At 34.5% G+C, this 12,628-nt stretch overlaps 2 protein-coding genes across 14 annotated transcripts in view; one reads left to right on the top strand and one right to left on the bottom strand.

Annotated features, from left to right (window-relative positions):
- Positions 1-4,962, bottom strand: part of fndc1 (fibronectin type III domain containing 1) — a 46,912-nt gene extending 41,950 nt beyond the window's left edge. The window contains exon 1 of one of the 2 annotated variants that reach the window (XM_036210419.1): positions 4,328-4,962. In XM_036210419.1, coding sequence (XP_036066312.1) covers positions 4,328-4,427 — 100 coding nt within the window. In that variant the 5' untranslated portion in view covers positions 4,428-4,962. The remainder of the gene's footprint in view (positions 1-4,327) is intronic. The other variant, XM_036210418.1, reaches the window with a different exon arrangement.
- A 6,659-nt stretch (positions 4,963-11,621) lies between these two features.
- otofa (otoferlin a) overlaps positions 11,622-12,628 on the top strand; it is an 86,153-nt gene continuing 85,146 nt past the window's right edge. For all 12 annotated transcript variants that reach the window (XR_004947230.1, XM_036210407.1, XM_036210409.1 and 9 more), the window contains exon 1: positions 11,622-11,959. Coding sequence is in view for 11 of the 12 variants with exons in the window: in XM_036210407.1 (XP_036066300.1) it covers positions 11,878-11,959 (82 nt within the window). In the remaining variant the exon portion in view is untranslated. The remainder of the gene's footprint in view (positions 11,960-12,628) is intronic.

The following is a 12,628-nucleotide window of genomic DNA, read 5'->3' on the forward strand; positions in this document are numbered from 1 at the left end:
GAAGTGTTCTCTCATCATTGTCACCACCTTAGTAGCATTTGAGACTAAAAACACACAAAAAACCCCAAAACTGAATTATAATTATTTCCTCATTAGAGCAGGATTGTCGTTGGAGTAACTTCTGTTACCTCTGCTGGGATCTGAACTCACATCTGGCAACACTTCAGTCACTTTTCCACCATTAAAATCACGTTGTAACATAAAAGCAGATCTCTTTTTAGACATAGATTTAGAAAACTACAATCCCACAAGTCATAAGTGGGTTTTTGTTTTGTATTTGCCTATAAAAATCTAAAAATATAGCAGAAAAAATGGAAAGATTCGACACCAATCATTCATTAAATAAAGTGCGAATAACCTTGTGACCTCCTGCCGAGCAGGCTAGTACAGGAATCATATGCAGGCAAAGCCTGAGGTCAAATGACTGTAGTAAAAATCTCTGCATTCATGCACCTGCAGAGGTGATCTGCTCGCACAAGAAAAGGCTCTCGAATCACCACAGCCTTTGAAAATGAAACTCCCGGAGGAATTTTCCAGCAGCACAAAAAACGCTTTTATTCTGAAAAATTCTGCAACCGAGGAGGCAAAAGTTTGTGCCAAATTGATATATTCATTAGAAAATTATTCACGTTTTTTTGTCTTTTGAGACACCTTACCACACACTAACTCTGTTTTGTTCCATCAGTCCAATAAAAAATAAAATAAAAAAACTTAAATCAACACCGTTTGGGTTTTTTCTTGTGCTCCAGATTCTTGTGGTGAAGAGCTGGAACTATGATCTTAAATAGTTCTTCACTTCACTCAGAATATTTCTGAAAAGCAGTAGAGTTTGTACACTCGTTATTACGAGTATGTTAAACCTGAAACCTAAAAGTAAAAGGAAAATTATTATCTGGAAAAAGGCGACAAAAATCTTCCAGACTATTAGTGTTTTCTTTGTCTTATAAAATGATACATTTTTATTTTTTAAGAGAAAAATCATATTTTGTATCTGTGTTAAACTAAACTATATAGAAACACAAAATACCAACAAAAACATCTAATATTAATTGAGGAAGTATGCACTAAAGAAAATTTACTGGAAACTCGAACAATAACAGACAATTGATCAAGTTATTATATTTCATTAATTCATAATTCAACTTTTCAATACAGTAAAATAATTAGTTCAGATAATTCTAGGTTAAATATCTTGCATTAATCTGTTTTCAAACAAAAAAGTCAAATAATACACTTATTTTTGTTTTCTTGATACATATAATTATTTATTTACAGCAGTAATGTATATTTTTGCCAAGTTTTACAAAAACTAAACTACAGGCCAACAGGTGGAGGACTTTCTGTTTCTCACATTTAGTTATTCTCAACTATTGATTAGTCTTTTTTTAAAACATAAACACTGTTTGCAAAATCTACAAGCAGAAGCTTCACAATGAACGTTTTGACATGAATTCTCTTTCATTTGCATTTTTTTAAAAATACTTTTTATACCTTTTTAAGTTTTTATTTTCAAGAGTACACAAAATATGGTACAAATCTACAACTTTCGGTCAGCATATGTGACCTATTTTGTATAACCATAAAAAATTAGCTTAAAAAAGAAGATGCAATTTATGCCATTTATCTTGTAAAACAATAAAGAATGGTTGCCAAAATCTTTTCAAATAGCATTGGATTATTTTGTCCTTATCAAATCTTGTTTACTCTACTTTGGCCTTTAACCACCTCTCAAAACATTACTTCCATTTAAAAAAAAGAGCTTCTTTCAGCTTTTCTTTAAGCTACTAAACTACAGCAGGGGTGTCAAACTCATTTACAGGAGGGGCAAAAATCCAAAACATACCTTTGGTTGCGGGCCATTTTTAAAACTTTAAAACCGTAACTTTTTAACATAATTATGAACTTAAACTAGCTGAAATATTAGCTAAACACCTTAACAGGCTAAAAAAAAAAACATCAAAAAAGCAAAAATTAATCAAAACAGATAGCATTTAGCTGAAATATTAGCTAACCTCCAAAATAGACAAAAAAAGTAAAAAAAAATTAGCTAAAACAGCTAGCTTGTTGCTGAAAAAATAGCTAAACTTCAAGATAACCTAAAACGGAAATATTAGCTAAACATTTAGCATTCAGAAATATTTTCTAAAGTTAAAAGCGAAAAAAAAAGGTTAATTAGACAAAACAACTAGCGTGTAAATATTGGCCTAACTTCAAAACAGCCTAAAAAACTTTAAAAAAATACCTAAATTAACCAAAACAGTTAGCATGTAGCAGAAATATTAGCTTAACTCCAAAACAGCATAAAAAACAACAACAAAAAAACCTAAATAACCAAAATAGCTAGATTGTAAATATTAGCACAACTCCAAAACAGCCTAAAAAACTTAAAAAAGGGAAAAAAGCCTAATTTTGCCAATACAGTTAGCATAGAGCTGAAATATTTGCTAAACTTCAAAACCACCTAAAAAGCCTTTAAAAAAAGCCTAAATTAGCCAAAATAGCAACCATGTAAATATTAGCATAACTCTAAAACAGCCTAAAAACGTAAAAAATACCTAAATTAGCTAAAACAGTTAGCATGTAGCAGAAATATTAGCTTAACTCCAAAACAGCATAAAAAACAACAACAACAAAAACCTAAATAACCAAAATAGCTAGCATGTAAATATTAGCACAACTCCAAACAGCCTAAAAAACTTAAAAAAGCCTAAATTAGCCAAAATAGCAACCATGTAAATATTAGCATAACTCTAAAACAGCCTAAAAACGTAAAAAAAAAAAAATTAGCTAAAACAGCTAGCATTTAGCTGAAATATTAGCTTAACTTCAAAATAGCCAATAAAAATCTTAGTAAATGCCAAAATAGTCCAAAAATCTAGCAGAATACCAATTTTTAAAACTTTAAAACTGTAACTTTTTAACATAATAATGAATAATAAAAAGGTAGAAATATTATGTCAGAATAAATCAACATATTTCAATATTTTACTTTCCATAAAAATATGTTTCGGCAAAATTATAAAAGATAGAAATAAGCGCAAGACAACATCGGTCCAATAATAACAATAAAATAAAAGGATCCTGAGGGCCGGATCCGGCCCCCGGGCCTTGTCACATGTGCACTACAGTGTACGTCTAAGCTTCCCCTCTGTTCTCGTTGTTGACCTTTCTCGGCGCCGCGGCAGGTGTGTTCACAGAGCAGGTGCTGCTCCGTTTTCACGGCTGGATCGGCGCCCGCAGAAATGACATCAACTCAGGAAACTGTGCGGAGGTTGCCGAGTCAAACTCTGATTACCTGATATGGTGGAAAATATTAGCAATAAAGAAATATTCCGTGTCTGCGGAAAGCGACTGTTCAGCGTCAGAACACAAAGCATGCGGTTTGACGATAACCTCAACTGCTGCAGGAACTTTTTTTCAGTTTTTACTGTTTTCCTTCACTTGTCGTCACTGTTCCAAACAGATTTTGTTGTGGATTTTATACTGATAAGTGATGACATGTGAGCGGTGGGAGTTAATTAGTAACACCGTCCTCACGATACCCGAGAGAACCGTTCAGGGATCGCAGCTTCCAGGTGTGAACGTGTGGAAGCTGAGATGCTGGAAGTGATCGAGTACTTTAAGAACCCTCAAGGACTGAAAAAATTAACTCAAGGAAAAGATTGCATTGACTGATTCGGAGGAGGTATGACCTCATGCGTTTTACCAGATGAGACGGAGGCATATAGGATCATCTGACACGATGAAGACATACAGATGGAGGGGGGAAAGTCAGAAGGATTTATCCTCTCCAAGAGGTTTTATGGCACTACGTTTCGGAATATTTTGGAGAATGTGAGACTGAAAATGGGAAAAATATGCAGTCGATTTGTCAATAAAATCCTCAATATGAATCAGAGAAATCACATTGTTTGCATCCTTCAGCTTAACTCTCATTTCAGTCTTGCTTCTCACTGGATGGTGTGAAAAAGTCAGACAAAAGCCCCTTTAACGGAGTTGAAGGAGCAGGTCATTAATCACCACTTTAGGCCACATTAGTCATCAGTTTGGCTCAAAAGCACCGAAAGGAAAATATTCTCTTATTGCATTTTTTTTGTGTCAAATAAAGCTGAAAGTTGTCATCAACTTTTTCAGCAATTAATCATTCACAAAAAGTGTAAATATGAACTGTTTTATGCTTCTTTTAGTTGGCGAAATCTTATAAATAAAAACAAAGCATGCACTTAACTCCTTTTTTAAATAAAAGTTACACTTTGCCAGCAAATTTAAATGTAAATCTGAGCAGAAAACATGCATAAAAAAAGAAAAACAGCATTAAAACATGCACCTGTTGATGAAAGGTGACGCGCTTTATCTGTCCATCCGCATCCCGGAGCGCTAAACGTGAGGAAGAGCGCCAGAAGCGTCCTGCTCGTGGCTACAGCCATGGTGAAAGTGAGGCTGAGCTGCAAAAACAGCTGGATGCAGACGAATGGGGCTGGACCCTCCCTGCAACACCCCCTGTCTGCACCCCTTCAGCAAAAACGGTTCGATTTTTCATCATATTTTTATTATTATTTTATATTTCAGATCAGAAAATAACTTTTTTTTATTTTTTGCAGTATATTTTTTTAATTTCATAGGTATAATTGAGAGTATTACCACTTTTATAAGACTAAAATATATAACTGAAGATAATATTTTTTCAATATTTATTTAAAATATATATATTTAAACAAAATATTTTCTTTTTGCAACTTTTTCCAGTCATTCAACCTGCAGAAACATTTGTGCCACTAGAGGGCGCTGCAAGACCGTCACTACTTTAGCTTTTTCATGCATTAAAAAAATAAAGAAATACTGTTAAAATTATTGTTTACAAATGTTCATGTATTTTTATGCATGACATTTTACTTTTATATATCCTTTTTGACATCTACAATAGATTTTGATATTTTGCACATTACAATAAAAAATGTAAATGATAAAAATAGAAATATTGCTTAGAGTTAAAAGACATTATTTGATCACTTTTATGGAACCATGAACTAAAATCAAAGTAATTCTCCTTAGTGTGAGGATTTTAATTCTGTCCAACAACCCCCTCTTTTGGCCAAATTCTGCTTTGTTTTCCAACAAATATTAAATTTGTTATTTTTAATATTAGATAAAGACAAATAAAAATACAAAGTAGGAAAATAAAAATTCTTCATTTGCATCTGCAGCTGCAACTTCCTCACAAATACTCCACAAAATGAAAAATGATCTTCGTTTTTTACTACTCAGCGTTTTTTTTAATGAGCTTGTTGGTGGCTCATTGTCTTAACGATGCTCATATTTTTCTCTCCAAGTGCGCCGAAACATAAACATAATCAGATGTGGTTGTTTACCATCAATTTATCATCCAAGCTTAATTTTAGATAGGCCTTAAAATACCAATAAAACTCTGAAATCATCAATAAAAAACAGTTAAAGGAGAGTTTTGCTGGACCGATCCTCAGCAAGCTTCAACATTTCTCCATAAATTATGAGTTTCTCTTTATCTGGAGTTTTTTTTCCCTATTTCCCCCATTTATTTTTTATTTGAAAAGATTTTAAAGTTCATATTAACAATTCTATGACTTTATAAGGCCAGGAAAGAGGAAAAAACCTGCAGGTTATGATGTTCATTTTTGGAATAATAACAGTTGAGCTTTTATAACAAATATAAATTGTTTGAAAGAGTTTGGAGAAAGATTTTAAGTTTGTAGATTTTTTAACAGTTTTGGTTAAATGCCTCTCAACAACTGTAAAGCACGGTGGTGGAAGGGTGATGATACGATCTCATTTGGTCTCCCTGTGTTTATCTGTGAATTTATGTGTCTGAAAACCACCAATAGACCTAATAATAACATTTTTGTTAATTCACATAGTTTAAAAACAACAGTACGTCCTGAGCTAAACAATTTCAAATAAAACATAAAAAGATAAAACAAACATTTGTTTTACTTGATTTTTTTTCTGTTATTGTTTCTCCCAGATGATTAAAAAAATGACACTTTTTTAAAGTCTGGTGTCTCCACAAAAAAGTAGAGTTTTCTTCTTCTTTTATATAAAAAATGCATTATATGGTTTTTGAAGGATTTCATTAAAAAATAAACTTTAATAGAAAATAGATTTAGAGCCGACAGTTTAATTAATTTGAAGCATTAGTGATGTCCCGATCCGATTGTGATCGGAAATCAGGCCCAATCAGCTGATCGATGACTCATTGAAATGGACGAAGTCCCCCTGACCAATATCGGATATTTCATTTATTCTTATTATAATCAGCGCTTTATATTTCAGGCCTATTGTTCCGAATAAATACTTCACTAGAAATCTGCATGTCATGAACAGATCACCAAATGTAATTGCCTTAAAACGGCAGGAGTGTAAACAGGATGCTAACGTAAACAATCGGTCAAGCTAGCTAGATAATAACAGACTCAGACTTCCGGGATCCATAACTCTTTTAAAAACGCTTTAAACTGACAACAAGTGTCTGTATTGGTTTGTCTTAACGTAAACATAAAGGTATTTTAACAAAAAAAGACGAAGTTTCTGTTTCTTTTTAATGTGGAGCAGACAGATGGCTACACAGCAGCTGCTAACTACTGCTACATGCTAGCGCCGCGATTTAACTCCTTAGGACCCGAGCTGTCCTTTGATATGCCTGTTTGATTTATCTGACAAAAGTTGTAAAAAAAAAAACTGCTGTGGTAATAAAACCGAAAATGCGATGTCTTAATAACTTTAAAAATAATCAAATATTCCTTAAAATAAAAAAAACGAAATGTTTCTTTTTTTTCTTTCTTTTTTCAACAAAATGGCCCGCACCTATGAACGCTCATCATCAAATTCATGTGAAAACAAAGTCATAATTTCTTTATAAGAGTTTTAAATAAGGACAAGAATCACATTTGGTTAAAATGTTCAATAGCTCTAAAGATATTAAAGCTAAAGTCACTAAACTTTCTCACATGACTAATTACTACTTATATAACAAGAAAATAGTTATTTTTTTCCTAGTTTATATTTACTCTATCTTTACTTGTTCATTAAAGCTACTTCACAGAAGTGTTCTATTTTAGTTTTTAATAATAAAAGAAGGTTAAGGAAATATAAATAAGGGGCAACACTAATATGTTTATTCAATTTATTCGTGTTTTAAATGTGTTACAAAAGTATCGGATTGAGACTCGGTATCGGCAGATACATAAAATCAAATGACTCGGAATCGGATCGGGCCCAAAAAAACCTGATGGGGACATCCCTAGTATTCATTTGTATGTTAATTGGGATTCCAACTCTTAAATCCACTCATTTATTTTGGAATTTGTTTGAAAAAAAAACATTTTTTTTAGGAATTGATTACAAATAATGAGTATATTTGGTATTTTTTAACGCTGAAAGTGCTCCAGCTTAAAGATTTCTAAATGCAGAGTCAGCAGAAATAACGCTTTGCAGATGTTTGTCTCTGCTAATAAACAACAAAATGTTGTCCCAGATTCAACCACAAACCCGTCAAAAACAAAACAAGCTCTTCAGGTAGCACTTTGGTCACCTCAGTGCACACAGCGTCTATTATATTCCCGCCCCGGGTTGTTTGTGACAGTTGCTGCTCATCGCCCCGAGTGCAAACACAGAGGAAACAGGTCATCTGCACGGAATTTCTGAGCGTCCAACACCATCATTTTGTCTCAGGAGATGCTTATGTCCAAATTTATGAGCTTTTCTTTTCTTATGCATGCGTCACATTTTCTGCATTTCTGCAGACTGAATTTCTGAGAGCTTGAGGGGGTTAATTAGCTTTCTTAGACTTCGCCAACACGATGAGGTCTAATAAACAGAAAGCTGTGAGGGAGAGCTCACTCTTTTATGTTGTTTTTCTCACTCATGCATACACATCGCTATAAAGTGTCACACTTTTGCACTTTGTTGTCTTGTTTCCGAGACTAATTCAGTTTCCCTGCAGCCGCTCAGACTTGGAAGAAGAAGAGAAACCCTTCATCCGATGTGTTTTCACACTCGCTAAAATGTTTGTTCCTTAAATGATCATTTGTTTACTTGTGGGTCGAAAGCAGAGAAAAAAAGAGGCGTTTAGATATGAAGGTTTAGTGTTTCTAGTATATAAAGCACAGCTTATCTTTTTTTATGGATCATAAACTGATTAATATGTATTAAAGCTGATCAAACATTTGCTTTATTCATGAATAAAACGTTTAACTGTGGTCATCTTCTTCATTGACTCCATTGATAATAACCATTAACTAGAAGAGGAAAAACGCTGATCTGACCTCTGAGACTACTGTCTTACATCAGGGGCAAAATGAGTTAGTTGCCTAGCAACCATACTGTACTCAGTGTTAAGGAGTTGTATTCACATCATCTCTGTAAAAAAAAATAATACACTTACAAAAAAAGAAATGGGGTTGGGTAAAGAATTTCATTGATGGACTATAAAAAAAAAAAATTAAAAAATAAAAAATGATGGGTACCATGGTAGTACCAGGTGGGACCCCTGGTATCACTTGCATCGATTTTACTGTCACAAAAGGGGTTTATTGAGTATAAACCCGCTTTGAATGAATGAATAGCTTTATTAATCCTGAAGGACAGACATAAAAACAAATAAAAATAAATGCTAAATTTTATTTATCTTGATTATGTTCCTGACTTTTTCTGTTTTTCTGTTGGACCGGACAGAAAAGAAGAAGAATAATGTAACGTACAAAGAGGGAGAGCCAAGAGAGCCAAGACCCCTCGTCTCAGAGAAACTCTTCTACAGACCTCAGTGGTTATTTGAATCACTGTTGTCTTTCTAGAACCAGTCTGCTCAATCTCAAATCTTCACATCTTCAAATATACTTTACTGTCCCAAAGGAAATTTGTCTTGGATTCACAGAGCCAGAGATGGGCAAATACATATAGAATATTAAAAGGGCTGTGTTGGAGTTAAGCACCTCCAGGAAGAAGTTGTTTGCACAGTGACTCGGTGTCAGAAAAGGTCAAATTTGTAAAATAAATTTAAAACACGTAAAATATCAAGGACATTGTCTAAAATCCATAAAAGTCACAAGGCGAAAACCCAATGTACAAAACAGACTTTAAGATAAAAACTTGTAAAATGGTGGTAGTTAAAAGTATGCATATGTATTTCTAGTAAGTACAGCAGTTCATAAATTAGACAAAGTGGCTCCTGTGCCATTAGTCAGAGATTATCATCATTATACCCTGATGGTAAGAGTTCATATTCTCTACGCTGTGGATGGGAGGGTACGTTTAGGATTCTTTTTCACTGTCTGCTGACGCAGGTCTCTAAACTCCTTTCTTTCTTACTAATGATTTCATGACTTTCACTGTTGTGTTTATGTGCTTTACAGCCCAAACCAAGTTAGCATACCGTATCTTCTAAGTGAGTTGAGAACTGTGTTATAAAAACATAACCTCCGGCATCAACAAGGCGTTTCTGTCCACAGAACTGTTGACTCTATTTTACTCTTTTTCTGACCATTCTCTATAAACCATGTGTCAAAGTCAAGACTCGGGGGCCGGATCCGGCCCTCCAGATCATTTTATTTTATTGTCATAACTGGCCTAATGTTATCTTGTGCTTATTTCTAACTTGTAGAATTTTGACAAAATATATTTTTCTGGAGAGTAAAATGCTAAAAGTTATTTAAGGTTTAAGTTGATTTATTCTGGAATAATATTCCAACTTTTTTAGTATTCATAATTGAAATAAAAATGTACAGTTTTAAAGTTTTAAAAATTTGCATTTTTATTGACTATTTTGATTTTTTTGTCCATTTCAGAGTTTAGTTATTATTTCAGCTACATGCTAGCTGTTTTGGCTAACCTTTTTTTAGGCTAATTTGGCATTTAGCTAATATTCTAGCTGGCTATCAACTTCAACATTTTTGGCTATTAGCTTCAGTGATGTCAACTATCAATTTTAGCACATTTAGCTATCAGCTTTAGCGCTTTCAGCTATCAGCTTCAGAGTTTTCAGCTATCAGCTTCAGCGTTGTCAGCTATGAGCTTCAGTGATTTCAGCTTCAGCGTATTCAGCTATCAGCTTCAGCGTCTTCAGCTATCAGCTTCAGCGTTGTCAGCTATTAGCTTCAGCGATTTCCGCTATCAACTTCAGTGTTTTCAGCTATCAGCTTCAGCATTTTGAGCTATCAACTTCAGTGTTTTCAGCTATCAGCTTCAGCATTTTCAGCTATCAGCTTCAGCATTTTCAGCTATCAACTTCAGCGTCTTCAGCTATCAGCGTTGTCAGCTATTAGCTTCAGTGATTTCTGCTATCCTTTTCAGTGTTTTGAGCTATCAATATCAGCATTTTCAGTTATCAGCTTCATCATTTTCAGCTATCAGCTTCAGTGTCTTCAGCTATCAACTTCAGGGTTTTTAGCTATAAGCTTTAGTGTTTTTAGCTATCAGCTTCAGTGTTTTCAGCTATCAGCTTCAGCATTTTCAGCTATCAGCTTCAGCGTTTTCAGTTAACAGCTTCAGCATTTTCAGCTATCAACTTTAGTGTCTTCAGCGTTTTTAGCTTTAAGCTTTAGCATTTTCAGCTATCAACTTCAGCGTTTTCAGCTATCAACTTCAGCGTTTTCATTTATCAGCTTCAGCATTTTCAGATATCAGCCTCAGCGTTTTCAGCTATCAGCTTCAGTGTTTTCAGCTATCAGCTTCAGTGTTTTCAGCTATCAGCTTCAGCATTTTCAGCTATCAGCTTCAGTGTTTTCAGCTATCAGCTTCAGCATTTTCAGCTATCAGCTTCAGCATTTTCAGTTATCAACTTCAGCATTTTCAGCTATCAACTTCAGTGTCTTCAGCTATTAACTTCAGCGTTTTTAGCTTTAAGCTTTAGCGTTTTCAGCTATCAACGTCAGTGTTTTCAGCTATCAGCTTCAGCGTTTTCAGCTATCAACGTCAGTGTTTTCAGCTATCAGCTTCAGTGTCTTCAGCTATAAGCTTCAGCATTTTCAGTTATCAGCTTCAGCGTTTTCAGTTATCAGCTTCAGCATTTTCAGCTATCAACTTCAGTGTCTTCAGCTATTGACTTCAGCGTTTTTAGCTTTAAGCTTTAGCGTTTTCAGCTATCAACTTCAGCGTTTTCAGCTATCAACTTCAGCGTTTTCAGCTATCAGCTTCAGTGTTGTCAGCTATTAGCTTCAGTGATTTCCGCTATCAACTTCAGTGTTTTCAGCTATCAATTTCAGCATCTTCAGGAATCAGCCCCGGTATCTTTTTCAACCAGGTTTCAGCTTACAGCATTCACACTAGAATTATCACAGGTAGTGCTATATATCTAGTTCATAATTATGTTAAAAAATTACGGTTTTAAAGTTTTAATAATAATAGTCTTAGTGTTCAATAAAAGTTGCTGCCATTAGACATTTGCACTAATAGTAACTACTAAGAATATTTTACTCCATTTTGAATAATAATAAAAAAAGAAGAATAATAAAACTTGTGCATCCTGTTTTTGAAATTCGAGTTAATAAGGTTTCATGAAGGAGAAAAAATGGATGCAAACATTAAAAATAAATAAATAAATAAATAAAATCATCCTCCCTCAGCAGCTGAAGCCCACCCCCACCCCTCACCCTTCCTGCGCAAGCGGCACAAGCAGCAGATGAGATTCAACCGGAGCACAAAAGCGCGAAGTACGAGGAAACGGCAGCAGGAGCTCAGATTCATTCACTGCTGGCTTTTTTAACCGAACTATCCATGCTTCCCGCGGAGAAACCCACCGAATCCGAACCCTGATTGCACCAAACCGGTTGAAGTTTTTTTTATTTTTATTTATTTATTTATTTTTTACTTGAGTGAGGAGTGAAATCCTCCCCCGCTCCCAGCGGAGCGATGATGGCTCTCGTGGTTCACCTGAAGAAGGTGTCTCACCTTCGCGGGAAAGGTGACAGGATCGCCAAAGTTACATTCAGAGGTAAGATTTTTTTTAATTTTTTTTAAAGGTATTAAAACACCAAACGTGTTTTTTTGTGTGAATCTTACACAACATGGAGTAATCTATTTTCTGCATGCAGGAAAAGTTGCAGAAATAATAGAAAAACGCACGTTTTAGGGGATCATTTTAATTAAAACATTTTTTTTGTTTTAATTAGTTGCTTTCCGTATTTTTTTAATATTAATAAGTCCTTTTATTTCCTGTAATTGTTTATTTTCTTTCTGCAGTGAATCCATCATCCACATCCTCAGATTTATAGTAATAATTGTCTTTTTAAGGCTGTAGTAGACACTAGATTTCACACAAATCTGTGCATCCATTGAAGCTTTTCTAAGAGAGTCGATGCACACAGATACAGGAAGAGGGAGGCATGCAGCTTCCAGCACCCTGGACAGTGATGAGTGCTCTCTCAGGTGTGGAGTCCCACTGATCTGAGTCCAGGTGCTGATGGGGGGCACTGGATCCACATCCACCTGCTCTCTGTTAAGCTCTGTCTGCACTGCAGTCTTTTTTTCTCTTTTTTCTGGGTCTTGAATTACGTAAATCGAGATATTCAATTCAGAAGGTGGAGGTTCTGCTGCACAAAAGCACAAAAGAAGCTCTCCATTCATCTGGTTGCTATTTTTTTTTTTTTTTTTTTTTTTTTTT

This window comes from Oryzias melastigma, linkage group LG24, assembly GCF_002922805.2.
Source record: "Oryzias melastigma strain HK-1 linkage group LG24, ASM292280v2, whole genome shotgun sequence".
Taxonomy (NCBI): Eukaryota; Metazoa; Chordata; class Actinopteri; order Beloniformes; family Adrianichthyidae; genus Oryzias; species Oryzias melastigma.